Genomic DNA, 17,880 nt, shown 5'->3' on the forward strand with positions numbered 1-17,880 from the left:
GTTGGGGTTTCTGGATGGGCTAAGAACATGTTTTCCTCATTTAAACATAGGCTAGGCACAGTGGCTCATGTCTGTAATCCTAGCACTTTGCGAGGCTGAGGCAGGCAGATCGCTTGAACTCAGGAGTTCAAGATGAGTCTGGGCAACGTAGTGAAATGCCATTTCTACCAAAATATAAAAATTAGCCAGGCATGGTGGTGTGTGTTTGTAATCCCAGCTACTTGGGATGCTGAGGAACGAGAATCACTTGAATCCAGAAGGCGGAAGTTGCAGTGAGCTGAGATTTTGCCACTGTACTCCAGCTTAGGTGAAGAAGATTCTGTCTCAAAAATAAATAAATAATATGTAAATAAATAAAAATAAAATCATAGACAGCTACTCAGGAGGCTGAGCTGGGAGGACTGCTTGAGCTCAGGAGTTCAAGGCCAGCTTGGGCAACATAGTTAGACCCTGTCTCCATTAAGTCAATCAATCAAGGAAGGTACTTCCATTATTTAAATTTTGTCTTCCAACACATTTTAGGGGGGCTAATAAAGGATCCCTGTCTGTCCAGAAACTGTTGTACAGAAGGACTGAGTACTTCCTCATTCTGTATATGGCCACATGCAGTTAGCCCATTTCCTTCTTTAAAAACATTTTTTTCTTTGTAGAGATGAGGTCTTATGATGTTGTCCAGACTGGTTTCAAACTCCTGGCCTCAAGCGATCCTTTCACCTTGGCCTCCCAAAGTCCTAGGGTATCAGGTGTGAGCCATCATGCCAGGCCTGCATTCCCCTCCTGATGAGTACTTTGGTTGTTTCCAATCTTTTCCTCTAGGAATAATGGCATGGTGAATCATTTACAAGTGTGTGTTCCTAGAAGTGGAATAGTTGGGTCAAAAGGTAAGCATATTTGTAATTTTGAAAAGATTGTCAAATTGTCCTCCAAAGAACTTATACAAATTTAAATTCCCAACAAGATATGAGAATAAATGTTCTGGTAATTTTGTCCACAGTTATCAAACTTTAAATTTTGCCATTCTGACAAGTAAAAAATTGAATCTAAGTAGTTTTAATTTGCATTTTTATTAGCATTAAGGAGGTTTAATTTCTTTTCACATGTTCCAAAGTCCTTTGGGTCATGCACAGTGGTTCACATCTCTAATCCCAGCAACTCAGGAAGATCGCCTGAGGCCAGGAGTTTGAGACCAGCCTGGGCAGCATACCAAAATCCTACCCATATAAAAAATAAAAATAAAAAAAATTGACTGAGTGTGGTGACATGCACCTGTATGGTCCCAGCTACTCAAGAGGCTGAGGCAACAGGATTGCTTGAGCTTAGGAGTTTGAGGCTGCAGTGAGCTATGATTGCTTCACTGCACTCCAGCCTGGGTGACAGAGCAAGACTCTTATCTCTAGTGGGGAGAAAAAAAGTCCTTTGTATTTTTTTCTATGGTGTATTTATTTGCATTATTATTATTTTTCTTTCGAGACAGGGTTTCACTGTCACCCAGGCTGGAGTGCAGTGGAACAATCTTGGCTCACTGCAATCTCTGCCTCCTGGCCTCAAGTAATCCTCCCACTTCAGCCTCCCAAGTAGCTGTGACTTCAGGTGCACACCACCATGCCTGGTCAATTTCTTTTTTTTTTTTTTTTAGTTTTTAGTAGAGACAAGGTTTCACTATATTGCCCAGTCTGGTCTCAAACTCCTGGGCTTAAGCAGTCCACTAGCTTAGTCCTCCCTAAGTGCTGGGATTATAGGTATGAGCCACCATGCCCAGCCAGCTATTTTTTTTTTTTTTTTTCGAGATAGAGTCTCACTCTGTTGCCTAGGATAGAGTACAATGGCTTGATCTCGGCTCACTGAAGCATCCACCTCCTGGGTTCAAGCGATTCTCCTGCCTCAGCCTCCCAAGTAGCTGGGATTACAGGTGCCCACCACCACACCCAGCTATTTTTTGTATTTTTAGTAGAGACGGGGTTTCACCATGTTGGCCAGACTGGTCTCGAACTCCTGACCTCAGGTAATCCCAAAGTGTTGGGATTACAGGAGTGAGCCACCATGCCTGGCCAGCCCAACCATTCTTATTTGTTATGATATGATCTTTAGGAGAAGTCTAAGACTTATGTAAATAGTTATTGGACTATGTTTTAAATATAGGTCAAATGTCATTAAAATATTGCAAATTATTTGCATTTTTAAACATTTTGTTGTTGAGAAACATTTGTTATAACACCTTCAAAGTACAAAATAATTTTATTATTGAAATTGCAATTTTAAAACTTGCAATTAGCTAAATAGAAGCCTATATAATCACAATAACTAGCATTTGTGGCACTCAGGGGTATTGTGCTAGATTGCTAGATGCACTTTCTTTCTTTAAGATAGAATCTTGCCCTGTCACCTAGGCTGGAGTGCAGTGGCATGATCTCTGCTCACTGCAACCTCTGCCTCCTGGGTTCAAGTGATTCTCCCACCTCAGCCCCCTGAGAAGCTGGGATTACAGGCATGAGCCACCACGCCTGGCTAATTTTTTGCATTTTTAGGAGAGACGGGGTTTCACCATGTTAGCCAGGATGGTCTCGATCTCCAGACCTCATGATCTGCCCACCATGGCCTCCCAAAGTGCTGGGATTATAGGCGTGAGCCACAATACCTGGCCTAGATGCTTTATACGAACTGATTCAAACCTCCTGCCACTAGAAGGTACTTTTACTGCCCTCAGTTTGACGAAATTAAGATGGTGAGAAATTGGGCCAGGCAAGGTGGCTCATGCCTGTTATACCAGCACTTAGGGAGGCCAAGGTGGGAGGATTACTTGAGGCCTAGAGTTCAAGACCAGCCTGGGCAAGAAAGCAAGACCTTGTCTCTACAAAAAAATTCAAAAATCAGGAAGGCATGGTGGTGTGTGCCTGTAGCCCCAGATACTCAGGAGGCTGAAATGGGAGGATCCCTTAAGCACAGGGATTCAGGGTTGCAGTGAGCTATGGTCATAACACTACACTCCAGCCTGGGTGACACAGCGAGACCATCCCGTTTCTCTCTGTGGGAAATTAAATAACTTGTTCATGCCCACACAGCTTGTAAGTAATAGAACCAGAACTGAAATCCAGACTTATTTTACTTCGAAACCTGTGTTTAATCATATTTGAGTTTTTTAGAAATCTTTTTTTTCAACTGGCAAAATAAAGGCAAACTAATTCCAGTAATATCAAATTCACTTAATTTATTCACAAGTATGGCAAACGACTACAAAGGCAGAATAACAGGTGTAATTAACACTTCTATGCGCTGGCTTTTTGCTCCACATGCCTCTCTAGGCCACCGGCTGCAGTGCTGGGCGTTTACAGCTGCAGACCACTCCTCCCAGACTTCTAGCCAGGTGGCTTCCAGTTTGGTTCTGCTATTTCTTGGCACTGGTATAAGAATTAGAAGCTTGAAGAAAGTGCAGCAATGTTTCTTCTTTTGGTAGTGGGCTTGACAGCTTGGGCAGCGGCAGTGCAAGTTGTCAGCAGCACTGGTGAAGAGACTCCTGGGCTTCTGAGCACTGCAGTGGCTGCAGCAGCTCCGACAGCTCAGTGGCAAATGTGGGCTCCGGACTCCAAGCCAGGGGCAGGAGCAGCTCCTGATCTGTGGCTACGAAGCCCTCCTTCCCCTTTGTCTGGCTCCCCCTTCTACCTTCCTTCTGTTCTTTCAGTCTTTTGAAGAACTTTATAGCCAATCCCAGGCATGAAATTCTTCTCTGCTTGGCCTATCTAGAGTGGCTTTTATTTTTCTGACTGGCTACTGACTGATACACTCTGCCACTAAAATTATACCAATATTTTCTTAGAATAACACTAAAAAGACTGATATTACTTTTTTATATGGAAGATATAGGCTATAAGCACTCAATTTTCTTGAGGGAGAGAGCTATTTTTGCACTTTGTTTCCCTCATATACGGTGCAAAAAGTTGATAGTCTCTATAAATTGCACAAGTAACTGGCAATGAAAACACTTATTAATTCAGGACATGAGTTCTTTATGGAGCAATTATGCTCATATTAAGTGTTTTATTTATTACATGTGGGGTAATGTTAAGACAAATAGCTATAATACAGAGATTCTACAATTTAAAAACTAATAAATACGGTCCATTAATAGCAGATTCCAAAATTCTTGTCCTTCTTGAAGAAAAGGTTCAATGATTTACTATAACCCACTAAGAAACATCTAAATGGGAAGAAACACAGAAGTGATTTTTATAAGTCACTTAGTTTTTCAAATTGAAAATGGTCAAATAAACTACAGAACTTAAGACTTAAGTGCAGTGATACAAATCTATACATAAAACTATTTGGCATTTTAGATGAGAGAAACAGATTTTAAAGACCACAAATTCGTCTCTTGAATCAATACTCTCCCTTTCTGGAAAAAAAAGTAATCTCATGCCATTGAGCACAACCACCTGGAGGTAAACCCTGTAAGTTATTAATCGGAGGTAACAAAATGCGGGCTTATTCTAATACGCCTGATCTGGACCACAGGAAGAAAAAAGCCTCTACACCTAGGTTTACTAAAGCTACCAATATTCCAATCTGAAAAATAGCAAATAAAAAATAAAGCTACCAAAATATGATCAAAGTAAAAATTTTACCTGGTACTTAAGTTCAAAATAGGAGTAAAAATAAATTACGTGCACATTTTACATACAAAAAATTTGGAAGAATGTACAGCAAAATGTTAACAGTGATCCTGTCTGGGTAGTGAGATTTTGGAGATCAGTTTAGGTTTTTGTTTTTTGTTTTTTGGCTCCTTCATATTTCTCCTCTTTCTTTTCTTTTTTTTTTTTTTTTTTGAGATGAGTTTTGCTCGTCGACTAGGCTGGGGTGCAGTGGCACAACCTTGGCTCACTGCAACCACCGTCTCCCAGACTCAAGCAATTCTCCTGCCTCAGTCTCCCGAGTAGCTGGGATTACTGGCATGTGCTACCACCACGCCTCGCTAATTTTTGTATTTTAGTAGAGACAGGGTTTCACCATGTTGGCCAGGCTGGTCTTGAACTCCTGGCCTCAGGTAATCTGCCCGCCTTGGCCTCCCAAAGTGCTGGGATTACATGTGTGAGCCACCGTGCCTGGTCATACTTCTTTTTTTTCTGCAGTGAACATACGTTTTAGGTAATTAAAGAATAATAATTAATTTAAAAAGCAATTAATACCCAAGCATGACAGTAATCAACACCTTTAGAATTCAGTTTTTCATCTGCTTCAATATTAAAAATACCACCTTATGAAGAATGGTAATGCTGGAAAGCACCTGAGAGACCATGGGGTCCAGATCTGAAGACTAAGCCCACACTAGGCTTTGCTGCCCAGTGGCAGGGCTGAGATTAGAACTGTGGCCTCTTGATTTCTAGTTTAGAGCACACCAAGTAAAATATAAAAATTACAGTTACACATAAAAATACATTTATCTCCACAACACTAGAAAAGGTTGGTCAATTTTAAGGCCCTAGGAATATAAACAATGTCAAGTTAGAACCTAAGAACTCTCCATCAGCTTTACCTTCAGAATTTCACAGGGAGCGGCTTCTGAAGGCACAGGTTTCCCGCAGTGCTTTGAATATTCAGTTATCAAGACTGAAGCTTCATCTAAACTACAAAATCAAAAAGAAAAAGAAGTGTTAGGCTAGGCAGAGTGCCTCGTACCTATAATCCCGGCACTCAGGGAGGCCAAGATGTGCAGATGGCTTGGGTCCAGGAGTTGGAGACCAGCCTGGGCAACATGGCAAAGCCCTGTCTCTACAAAAAAATATAAAATTAGCCAGGTATGGCGTCGCACACTTGTAGTCTCAGCTACTCTGGAGGCTGAGGTGGGAGGATCGCTTGAACCCAGGATGTTGAGGCAGCAGTGAGCCATGTTTGTGCACTCCAGTCTGACTGACAAAGCAAGACCCTATCTCAAAAAGAAAAGAAAGAAAAAGAGGCGTTGAAGTCAAAATTAAAAGTAAAGACCAATCTCTAAATTTAATGTTTTATTTGGGAAAAAAGAATTCCAATTTGGGGCATATACATAGACTGGGTAGTCTTTGGATTGTCCAAAGAACAAAGAGAAGGTTAGAGATTTTATGAAAAAGAGACAGGTTACACATTATTCTTTTCTTGTGTGTGTGTGAGATGGAGTTTCACTTTGTTGCACAGGCTGGAGTGCAATGGTGCCATCTCTGCTCACTGCAACCTCCACCTCCTGGGTTCAAGTGATTCTCCTGCCTCAGCCTCCTGAGCAGCTGGGATTACAGGCATGCGCCACCACACTCGGCTAACTTTTTGTATTTTTAGTAGAGACAAGTTTCATCATGTTGGCCAGGCTAGTCTTGAACTTCTAACCTCAGGTGATCCACCCACCTTGGCCTCCCAAAGTCCTGGGATTACAGGCTTAAGCCACTGCGCCCAGCCAGAATTACGTTTTTGGAGCCATGTTTTGGACTCTGAGTGCTTTTCCCCAGGCCGCTCTGATGTATTTGGGTATCACAAGAATGACCTAACTCATGTAATCAACTTCACAGAGGGCATGAGGAAACTTTCGAAGATAGTATGTTCACTCTCTTGATTGTGGTGATGGCTTCATAGGTATACACATGTCAAAATTTACTAAACTGCAGACTTCAAATATGTCCAGCTTATTCTATGTATCAATTATAACTCAAAAAATACTTGCTCAAAAATGACAATATCTAATTATGGCTGGATCACAAGAGATAAACAAGCAGATGGAAATCCATGGAATGGAAACGAGAAAGAAAGACCTCTCAAGCGCCAGCACGGCTAGACCACATGCAGGGATGGATATGGTGTGTACTGCAGTCTTGAACTTCCCTTTCTTTAGAGTCAGCCCATTTCTTCCTTCTCCCATTCAGTTTCCATATCCATCCCCAGCTCTATCCCAAGAAGATTATTGTTTCTAAACTTGTGGGTGCTAGAAAATTAGATAACCAGGTTTAACAAAAATGATGTTACATAAAGTCATTAATGTTCTGAGCAAGTATCTAAGACATAAAATTGTAATGCAGGATTTAGAGCAGGGCTATGAGACATTCGATTTGGGGATTCAGATGACCTGTTTAATTGTCAGATTCTAAGGTCACGTTCTAAGAAATTGGGTTATTAAATGATTAACTTTTGGATATGTGCAGTAATGAGAGATGTAATATTTTGAGCTTTTAATTACAACAAAATAGCTCTACAGTTGACATTTTCCTCCAACATAAAGATAGATTTTTTTTTTTTTGAAGCAGAGTTTCGCTCTTGTTGCCCAGGCTAGAGTGCAATGGCGCGATCTCAGCTCACTGCAACCTCTGCCTCCAGGGTTCAAGTGATTCTCCTGCTTCAGCCTCCCGAGTGGCTGGGATTACAGGAAGGTGCCACCATGCCCAGCTAATTTTGTATTTTTAGTAGAGACACGGTTTCTCTATGTCCATGCCCAGCTTACAAAGATAGATTTTAAGGAAATTCCACAGTAAGTTGCTTTTTGAAAATAAACTTACCTTAAGTCATTTGCCAAATAGTTTACTAGTTCAGTGATATTGTTGGTATTCATCACATGCATCTTCAACATTTGAAAGTATTTGGTCTTTGCCAAAATCCCAAACTCCTTCTTACTGATGATACTATTCAGAATCAGACTTCTAATCTATAGAATGACACGTATCATTAAGATCAGACTTCTCATCTATTAGAATCAGACTTCTAATCTATAGAATGACAGGTATCAAGGCTTTATTCAATATCAAAACACTGTTACAATCAGAAGTCCAATTAGCACTGCATTATGACTGCGCCTCCTTTTTGAGGGGGTAAAAAGGGAAAGGAGGCCTGTCAGCATCAGTCAATAAATAAAGTAATTGTTGTTTTGCGCTTTGAGACTTTTTATGAGGAAGAAGATCTGTTTTCAATTAAAAGCACTTAAGGCTACAAATTTTCCATGGAGCACAGTAGTCAACAAGACTCTCAGAGTCCCTGCCTTTTAAAAAATTTACTGAGGTTTTAATAGAAGCAAAATAATTCTATACATAAACAAACAGCTAGACATAGCAGTTTTCAGCTTAATCTTGGTTTGGGAAAATGAAATGAAATCGCCTCTTACTTGATGTGAAAATCCTGCTAGCTGGCCTGTGTTCATATGCTCTTCCAATTGCTTTAAAATAACCTGAGGGTCACACGAACCCAGAAAATTCTAGAGAAAAATCAAAACAGAATTAATAGAAAAGTGTTATTACTTATTCCAACAGCAAGAGCTGTTGATCAGGTATTTTGTTATTCTAAGTGCCAAAATAAATATATTTAAATACTGAAACACAGAATGGCATCAAGGAATGAGTGTATGAATGATGAAAAGAGGGGAAAAAGTCAAAGACAAGAACAGGTGGCTTTAAAAAATATAATTAATAGACCAAATGACAAAAAAAAATATGCATGTTCAGCTGGACGCAGTGGCTCATGCCTATAATCCCAACACTTTGGGAGGCCAAGGCCACTGGATTGCCTCAGGTCAAGAGTTCGAGACCTGCCTGGCCAAAATGGCAAAACCCTGTCTCTACTAAAAATACAAAAGTTAGCTGGGTGTGGTGGCGGGAGCCTGTAATGTCAGCTACTTGGGAGTCACTTGAATCCGGGAGGCAGGTTGTAGTGAGCTGAGATTGCGCCACTGCACTCCAGCCTGGGTGACAGAGAGAGACTCTCTTAAAAAAAAAAAAAAAAGCATGAATGCATGCATGTTCATTTATGTAGATCTCTATCTACTGGTATGTCTACCTACAGGGAAGATAACAGATAACTGTAAAACATTCCAAAATGCTTTGTTCTACTTGTTCTCTATTATAAAGGAAATGAGAGTTATTTTTAAAAGTTCTGTCCCCAAAATGCTCGTGGCTCCCTCTGATGGGCACCCACACATAAAATCTGACTCTCCCCTTCTTTTATCTCCCACATTCAATTGCTAAGTCAGCTGCTTTCCTTGTAGCCTTCTCATCTTGTTCAAGTTCATTACCAGACTCTACTGTGGGTACTTAACCCCCAAGCCTTCCCTGCCTATGCACAAGGCTGATATGAAGAGATCAAGTGGGGTAAAATTCTACTCAAATGCAACAGCTTCCCAAGAGTTTCCCTTCTTGTCTTCTCCTCTGACCAAGTCTACATGGGTTAATGGGTTATTCTTTCTAAAATACTTCCTTCATCATTTCAGTTTGCTGTTCTAAAATAATCACTTGTTTCCCCACTGATAGACAATAAGGCCCAAACCCCTTGTAGGACATCCCTCAGCTGGACTTTATCTTTCAGTCTTACCTCCCACTAAGTCCCCATACAAGCTTCACACATATCTGATGTATGCATGCTTTACAGGTTTGCTGAAATGAAAATGCGACCTTTTGCAAGGGACATGCAAGATGAGACCTTCTATTTCCTTGGCAGCCTAGAGGAATCATGTGCACCATACCTGAATTTGCTGGTGTCTTTTCTCTGAGTGGGGCATGAGCATCAGACAAGCTAATGCAAAAGCTGGAAGTTCTAACTGGATATATTGCCTGGCGACTCCAATCAGGTCAAGATCACCTGAGACTGGACATCTTCAAGAGAGCACATTAATTAGTTAATAATCTGTCAGATTCACTAGATTATATTGGCCTTTCTAGCTTTCCATAGTCATTTACCTGTCCAGGCTTTCAATAATTTTAAACACTAAAGTGCTGGTTCATGACATATGCTTAGGAATGAGTAACATGAGTCTTTGACGGCATTCTACACGGAATAAAAGAATCTACCCACGGGAACACGGACTACTGTTTGCTATACCATGATTATGTCTGAAAGCCTACAGATGCCTAAAGATAGGCTTCTAAATCCTCAGAAGACTCAAAAACTTCTTTTTTTCTCTTTTTGAGAAACAGTCTAGCTCTATCACCCAGGCTGGACGTGATCTTAGTTCACTGCGACCAACACCTCCCGGGTTCAAGCGATTCCTCCTCAGCTTCCTGAGTAGCTGGGATTACAAGCATGCGCCACCACGCCCAGCTCATTTTTGTATTTTTAGTAGAGATGGGGTTTCACCACGTTAGTCAGGCTGATCTCAAACTCCTGACCTCAAGTGATCCACTCGCCTCAGACTCCCAAAGTGCTGGGGTTACAGGTGTGAGCCGCCGCACCCAGCCAGAAGACTCAAAATCTATGTGACAATGCTGTATGATTTAGGGTAGTCACCAAAAGTACTCTATGCTCATATAGACAGTAGGTACTCAATTTAGAGAATGTTCAGTTTACTAGTCGCACAACACATGGGAAGTAGACATTGTAAAAATAATTGAGATATTTTGGTATAAAAACAAGTGTTGCCGGGTGCAGTGGCTTACACCTGTAATCCCAGCAATTTCGGAGGCCGTCTCTACTAAAACTACAAAAATTAGCCGGGTGTGGTGGTGTGTGCCTGTAATCCCAGCTACTCACAGGACAGCTCATGCCTGTAATCCCAACACTCTGGAAATCCCGTCTCTAGTAAAAATACAAAAATTAGCCAGGAGTGGGGGCACGTGCCGGTAATCCCAGCTACTCAAGAGGCTGAGGCAGGAGAATTGCTTGAATCTGGGAGGCGGAGGTTGCAGCGAGCCGAGATTGCACCATTGCACTCCAGCCTGGGTGACAGAGCGAGACTCCGTCTCAAAAAAACAAAACAAAACAAAAACAAGTGTTATGCTTAACTTCCTAACAAAAAGGAATTACTCATAAGAGATATCTATTAGAAAGGAATCTTATAAGCAACAAACTCTTTTTTTTTGGTAGAACAAACATTTTACTTACTCGAGGACAGCGATGAGACTCTCAGAACAATCTGACAGCTGATCAGGACTTAAGGGACAAGAAGCTGAAGATAAAAAAAAAACCAACCATGATATACACACACTCAACTATAAAATGCTGTAGCGAATGTTTCAGAGGAGAGTGAAATACCTGAAAGCAGTGGTATCTGTATCACACGCTGCCATGCTTTGCTGAAGTAGGGAACCTGTGAAAACAAGTCCACGTTTGGGATATTCATGTTAAGGATATTACAGACTCTCTTTAATTTGCAGTCTAGCCCGGGTGCAGTGGCTCACACCTATAATCCCAGCACTTTGAAAGGCTGAAGCAGGTGAATCACTTGAGGTCAGGAGTTCGAAACCAGCCTGGCCGACATGGCAAAACCCCGTCTCTACTAAAAACACAAAAATTAGCTAGGCATGGTTGTGCATGCTTGTAATCCCAGCTACTCGGGAGGCTGAGACACAAGAATCGCTTGAACCTGGGAGGTGGAGGTTGCAGTGAGCTGAGATCACACCATTGCACTCCAGTCTGGGCAACAGAGCAAAACTCCATCTCCAAAAAGATATTATGAACTCTTTCTAAACTGCAGCCTAAATGTTCTGAAATTAGATAATGGTGATGGTTGTACAATTTTATGAATATACCAGAATCTACTTGATTGTATACTTTCAAAAGGACGAATTTTACAAGTGAATTGTATCTCAACAAAAAAATTAGATAGATCACTATGTGCTGATATGAAACACTCTCCAGAGGCCACTGTTAAATGGTCACAAAACTGTACATTTATAGTTTATATTCCAGATGACTAAAATCATAATCTCCCTGTTTGAGATGATTAAGGTTCTAGCATAATGTTCTTCACAACTGTATCTTTCAGGATCTCACTATACAATCCTGGCTGATTCATTATTGTTCCATTTGGCAAAAAGTCAGAACCCAACTCAGAAAAGAAAATTAATCCTTAGCCGGTTATGTGCCAGGGCCACAGGAAAGGAGGAAGGGGACAAGAGAAAGAATTTCAAGAAGGTGAATAAGGAAAGAACACTGGCCAGGCGTGGTGGCTCACACCTGTAATCCCAGTACTTTGGGAGGCCAAGGCAGGAGGATTGTTTGGGCTCAGGAGTTCCAAGACCAGCCTAGGCAACACAGCAAGACCCCCATCTCTATATATTCAAAGAAAAAAAGAGGAAAGAAAATGTAAACTTCCATCAATAGAGGAGTGGTTAAATAACTTCGGGTATATTTTGCTACATATTATGGAGAATAATCAAGCATTAAAAATAAAATGCCTCAAAAGGCTAAACACAGAGTTACTGTAAGACCCAACAAGTCCACTCCTAGGTATACACTCAAGAGAAATGAAAATATGTTCAGTTAACAATGGAACATTATTTGGCAAAAAAGAGGAATGAAGTGGCCGGGTGTAATGGCTCATGCTTGTAATCCCAGCATTTTGGGAGGCCAAGGCGGGCGGATCACGAGGTCAGAAGATCGAGTCCACGGTGAAACCCCAGTCTCTACTAAAAATACAAAAAATGAGCTGGGTGTGGTGGCGGGTGCCTGTAGTCCTAGTTACTTGGGACTGAGGCAGGAGAATGGTGTGAACCCGGGAGGCGGAGCTTGTAGTGAGCCGAGATCATGCCACTGCACTCCAGCCTGGGCGACAGAGCCAGACCCTGTCTCAAAAAAAAAAAAAAGAAAGAGGAATGAAGTTCTGATCCATGCTACAATGTGGATGAACCTTAAAACATGATGCTGAGTGAAAGAAGCCAGACAGGAAATCCCACATAGTGTGGGACTCCATTGATACAAAATGTCCAGAATAGGCAAATTCATGGACAGAAAGTAGATTAGTGGTCACTGGGGGCTGGAGGGAGTGGGGAATGGGGAATGATTGCTAATGCATATGAATTTTCTTTTTGGCGTGAGGAAAATGTTCTGGAATTAGATAATGGTGAGACCATACAACTTTGTGCATATACCAAAAACTACTTCATTGTGTACTTTAAAAGGATAAATTTTACATGTGAACTGTATCTCAATAAAACAATTAGATCTACAAGTGCTGATATGGAACAATCTCCAGAGACCATTGTTATGTGAAAACAACACTTTGTTCAGAATGTGATTGCATTTATGTGTGCAAAAATGTATATATACACTGTAGATATGCACACACATACACACGTGCCTGTAAAACAGGAAATCTCGGCCAGGTACGTTGGCTTACGCCTGTAATCCCAGCACTTTGGGAGGCCAAAGCGGGTGGATCACGAGGTCAGGAGATCGCGACCATACTGGCTAACACGGTGAAATACCGTCTCTACTAAAAATACAAACAATTAGCTGGGCGTGGTGGCAGGCACCTGTAGTCCCAGCTTCTCAGGAGGCTGAGGCAGGAGAATGGCGTGAACCCGGGAGGTGGAGCTTGCAGTGAGCCAAGATGGCGCCACTGCACTCCAGCCTGGGTGACAGAGCGAGACTCCGGCTCAAACAAAACAAAACAAAACAAAACAAAACAAAACAAAACAAAACAGGAAATCTCTAGAATCCATAGGAAATTGTAAGCAGTCATTCCCTTAGGAAGATAATTATGAAGGAAAATAGTAACAGGGAATTTTCATGTTTTACTCGGCATATTTCTATATTGTCCTAATTTATTAAACAAAGAATAAATTATATATTTCTACATAATATATATTTTGCTTATATGGGTACACAACTTATGTGAAATGTAGAAAAGATGAACAAGCCAGGGTATCTGATGTGAAAGATCTTCAAAGTCTGTGAGGGGCAGCCCAACATGTAATGAAAATTAATTATATGGTGACAAAAGTCAGAGTGGAGCCAAAATGTCTTGAGAGCATAAATAAAGGTGTGACTTGTGAGGCCTGGAAAACTCAGGAAAGTGGTATCTTCAGGAGGTGATGTGAGCTGAGTATTAACGGGTCCAGGCACAACTTTAATCATCCTACAGCTGATCAGTTCTGTTTCTTCTTCCTTTATTCTAGGGAAAGGATCTAGCTCTGTTGCCCAGGCTGGAGCTGGAGTGCGATGGTGCAATCATGGCTCACTGCAGCCTCAAACTCCTGGGCTCAAGTGATCCTTCTGCCTTGGCCTCCCAAAGCTTTGGGGTTACAGGAGTGAGCCACTGTACTTGGCTCAGTTCTGTTCTTTACGAAGGAGCTGACTGCTTAATCCGGTGTCCCCAGCAGTCACAAGGCCAGAAAGTATAAAGACTAAATTCAATAAAATTTATTTTAAAAAGCTACATACCTGCCATAAAGAATGGATACTGGAAATGGCTTTTAAAACTTTCCTTAGATAAGGAATCTGTAAAAAATTAAAAATAAGAAAGTTCTAAAGACCACCAAAATGGAAAATTTCAATGTGAAATACCGCATCTTAAAGTTCCAGAAAAAGTACTGGTAAAACTTTATCTTCCATGATAACTGCCAGAGAAGTTCACTTACAAGTTCATAAATATCAAAAAAGGCTAGGAAACCTTCCATTTGTTTCCAGTGAAATTTATGTCATTTTGGATTTTGCATTCTCTGGCCTAACACCAAGTTCTTTAAGTTTGGCATGAACTCAGTGAGAGTGACTGTGTTTTCAGCATAAATCTGTTCCATAACAAGTATCAATCCAAAATGTTTAGGGGATGCTGTGCAAAAGCTTTCAGATATATTCAGTCCAGGGTATTGAGTCTTACTTACCATATTGAAGCCCAGAAGCTTTTGCAAGAGTCCATTCCAAAGCTGCAGGTCATAGATTTTGTATTCTAAACACAGCTCAGTCACCAATCTTACTGCCTGAAGCCAAAAAAAGAAAAAAATCATGCTGCTCCAACAAACCAGTAAATCAAGCCATCTTTGGAAAAGTAGGGCAGCTTAATACAAAATATGTTGCTTTTTTTTTTTTTTTTTTTTTTTTTTTTGAGATGGAGTCTCACTCCGTTGCCCAGGCTGGAGTGCAGTGGCATGATCTTAGCTCGCCGCAACCTCCACCTCCCGGGTTCAAGCAATTCTCCTGCCTTAGCTTCCTGAGCAGCTGGGATTACAGGTGGCCGCCATCACGCCTGGCTAATTTTGTATTTTTAGTAGAGACGGGGTTTCACCATGTTGGCCAGGCTGGTCTTGAACTCCTGACCTGAGGTGATCCACCCGCCTTGGCCTCCCAAAGTACTGGGATTACAGGCATGAGCCACCGCACCCGGCCACAAAATGTGCTTCTAATCTGCGAATGTCTATTGAAGGCCCCCATCTTCCTAATGAAAGAAACAACAAAAAAGAGATTCTTTTTTTTTTTTTTTTTTTTTTTTTTTTGAGACAGAGTCTGGCTCTGTCACCCAGGCTGGAGTGCAGTGGCGCGATCTCGGCTCACTGCAAGCTCCGCCTCCCGGGTTTACGCCATTCTCCTGCCTCAGCCTCCCGAGTAGCTGGGACTACAGGCGCCCGCCACCTCGCCCGGCTAGTTTTTTGTATTTTTTAGTAGAGACGGGGTTTCACCGTGTTAGCCAGGATGGTCTTGATCTCCTGACCTCGTGATCCGCCCGTCTCGGCCTCCCAAAGTGCTGGGATTACAGGCTTGAGCCACCGCGCCCGGCCAAAAAAGAGATTCTTTTTCTTGCTATCACGGACTCAAGACACCACCTCAGACATCTCCCCCTTTCTTTCTTTTATTGAAAAAGTTTGCCTGTTGGACCAAAAAACCTTCCTGCCCCAGCCTCCACTGCCTCAGAGACTAAATTCCCATAGGCAACTAAGAAGAAGATAAACGATATCCTCTCTCTACCGGACAGTCTCCTCTCCTTGTACAGATAAGGATAAGCTGTGGAAGGGATTATAGAAGTGCTCTCTCTGGTTGGCAGGGATGACTAACTGGTGGACCTTAAGGCAAAAGAGGTAAAAGGACCTTCCACATTGCCTTATCCATCCACACACTGGGACAGGAGAGTAGAAAGGTCTCAGAGCAGTAGAGTTGTTCAGGGATAAATACTGTTCCGGTCGGGCGCAGTGGCTCACGCCTGTAATCCCAGCACTTTGGGAGGCCCAGGTGGGTGGATCACCTTAGATCAGGAGTTTGAGACCAGCCTGGCCAATATGGTGAAACCTCAGCTCTACTAAAAATACAAAAATTAGCCAGGTGTGGTGGGCAGGTGCCTATAATCCCATCTACTTGGGAGGCTGAGGCTTGAACCCAGGAGACAGAGGCTGCAGTGAGCTGAGATCACGCCACTATACTGTGGCCTTGGCAACAGCGCAAAACTCTGTCTAAAAAAAAACAAAAACAAAAACAAGACTGTTCCTGGTTTTCTCTTTCAGGATTCTGAGTAGGGGGCAGGGAATTGGGAATGCGGCAGTGAGGTGTACCTACCATGGACTCGTGGCTGTGGTTCTTCCACAGGCCCTTAATCATTCCTTCCTTAGGACTGTTGCAAAATAATTCGTATGTGATGGGGATATTCAAAGTCTCAAATGATGCCAGAAAAGTTATACATTTCAGATAAGATCTGGAAAACAGAAATGTTTCTAAGAATCATTCTCATAGGTCACATTTACATTTAAAATAAAAACTACCATATGGAAATATTAGGCCAGTTTGTTTTAAATGTCCATTTTGGACTTCTAAATATATTCCCTGAATATATAATAACATTAGATAGAAATCAATTTGAACAAGATAAACAAAACATTGAGTTTCTAAATGCCTCCAAGAAACGATGGAAACAGGATGTTCTCAAAGCCCTATTTTCCCTTTGCCAAAATGTCAAGGATATTCAAGGCAACAGAACTGTATTCACACAGCTACTCTACTACGCTCTTCTGAATTCAGGGCTTAAAAGGTACAGCTCCAAAAAATGATGTGTTTCCTATTTATTACAATTTAAACATTTCTACTTACTTCACTTCTTCAATGGGTTTTTTAAAGAGTGATTCTATAGTTTCCTTGTCAGCCAAATAGAAGAGACACTGAAGAGCTCGAGTTCTATGGGCAAAAGTTAACTGATGCATACCTAATGTCTGCAAAACCAAAAGAGGTTTGGAGAGTTGAACACCTGCACATTGTAGTTGGGTAAATGAGTTTCAACATAGGCAACATAAACAACGTCATTATTTTAAAATGAAAAGTCAATCTCTGCAGTTATGGAATGCACTGTAACAGTGGTTCTTAACATGTGGCCCATGGACCCCTGGAGGAGCATTCCGGAGACTCCTTCAGGAGGGAAAGGGTCAAAGCTGTTTTCATGACACTAAGATGTTATTTGCCTTTACACTGTGTTGATATTTGCACTAACTGTGCAAAAGCAATGGTGGGTGAAATTGCAGGCAGAATGGAGGCAGGGCCCCCAACTGTTGTTGTAACCCTTGTGTTTACAGGCATGCTCTGGCAGTATTGAAAACCAAAGACATGGCCGGGCACAGTGGCTCACGCCTGTAATCCCAGCACTTTGGGAGGCCAAGACAGGTGTATCACGAGGTCAGGAGTTCAAGACCAGCCTGATCAACATGGTGAAACCCCTATCTCTACTAAAAATACAAAACTTAGCCAGGTGTGGTGGCACGTGCCTGTAATCCCAGCTACTCAGGAGGCTGAGGCAGGAGAATCACTTGAACCTGGAGGTGGAGGTTGCAGTGAGCCGAGATCACACTGTTGCACTACTCCAGCCTGGGCGACAGAGTGAGACTCTGTCTCAAAAAACAAAACAAAACAAACAAAAAAACAAAGACAAATTTCACTTAAGAATATTCTTGGCCGGGCGCGGTGGCTCAAGCCTGTAATCCCAGCACTTTGGGAGGCCGAGACGGGCGGATCACGAGGTCAGGAGATCGAGACCATCCTGGCTAACACGGTGAAACCCCGTCTCCACTAAAAAATACAAAAAACTAGCCGGGCGCAGTGTCGGGCGCCTGTAGTCCCAGGTACTCGGGAGGCTGAGGCAGGAGAATGGCGTGAACCCAGGAGGCGGAGCTTGCAGTGAGCTGAGATCCGGCCACTGCACTCCAGCCTGGGTGGCAGAGCGAGACTCCGTCTCAAAAAAAAAAAAAAAAAAAAAAGAATATTCTT

The 17,880-nt window shown here is 42.0% G+C and overlaps 1 protein-coding gene across 2 annotated transcripts in view; it reads right to left on the reverse strand.

Moving 5' to 3' along the window:
- Positions 1–3,190: 3,190 nt before the first annotated feature.
- The window catches only part of LOC105495458 (kinetochore associated 1), a 100,637-nt gene continuing 85,947 nt past the window's right edge, over positions 3,191–17,880 (reverse strand). The window contains exons 54-64 of one of the 2 annotated variants that reach the window (XM_071070897.1): positions 16,717–16,835; positions 16,189–16,324; positions 14,529–14,624; positions 14,089–14,145; positions 10,957–11,011; positions 10,807–10,870; positions 9,452–9,581; positions 8,102–8,191; positions 7,503–7,648; positions 5,525–5,615; positions 3,191–4,192 (exon numbers count right to left, since the gene is read on the reverse strand). In XM_071070897.1, coding sequence (XP_070926998.1) covers positions 4,172–4,192; positions 5,525–5,615; positions 7,503–7,648; positions 8,102–8,191; positions 9,452–9,581; positions 10,807–10,870; positions 10,957–11,011; positions 14,089–14,145; positions 14,529–14,624; positions 16,189–16,324; positions 16,717–16,835 — 1,005 coding nt within the window. In that variant the 3' untranslated portion in view covers positions 3,191–4,171. Of the gene's footprint in view, positions 4,193–4,790; positions 5,616–7,502; positions 7,649–8,101; positions 8,192–9,451; positions 9,582–10,806; positions 10,871–10,956; positions 11,012–14,088; positions 14,146–14,528; positions 14,625–16,188; positions 16,325–16,716; positions 16,836–17,880 lie in introns of those variants that run through there. The other variant, XM_071070896.1, reaches the window with a different exon arrangement.

Source organism: Macaca nemestrina, chromosome 10, assembly GCF_043159975.1.
Source record: "Macaca nemestrina isolate mMacNem1 chromosome 10, mMacNem.hap1, whole genome shotgun sequence".
Lineage (NCBI taxonomy): Eukaryota > Metazoa > Chordata > Mammalia > Primates > Cercopithecidae > Macaca > Macaca nemestrina.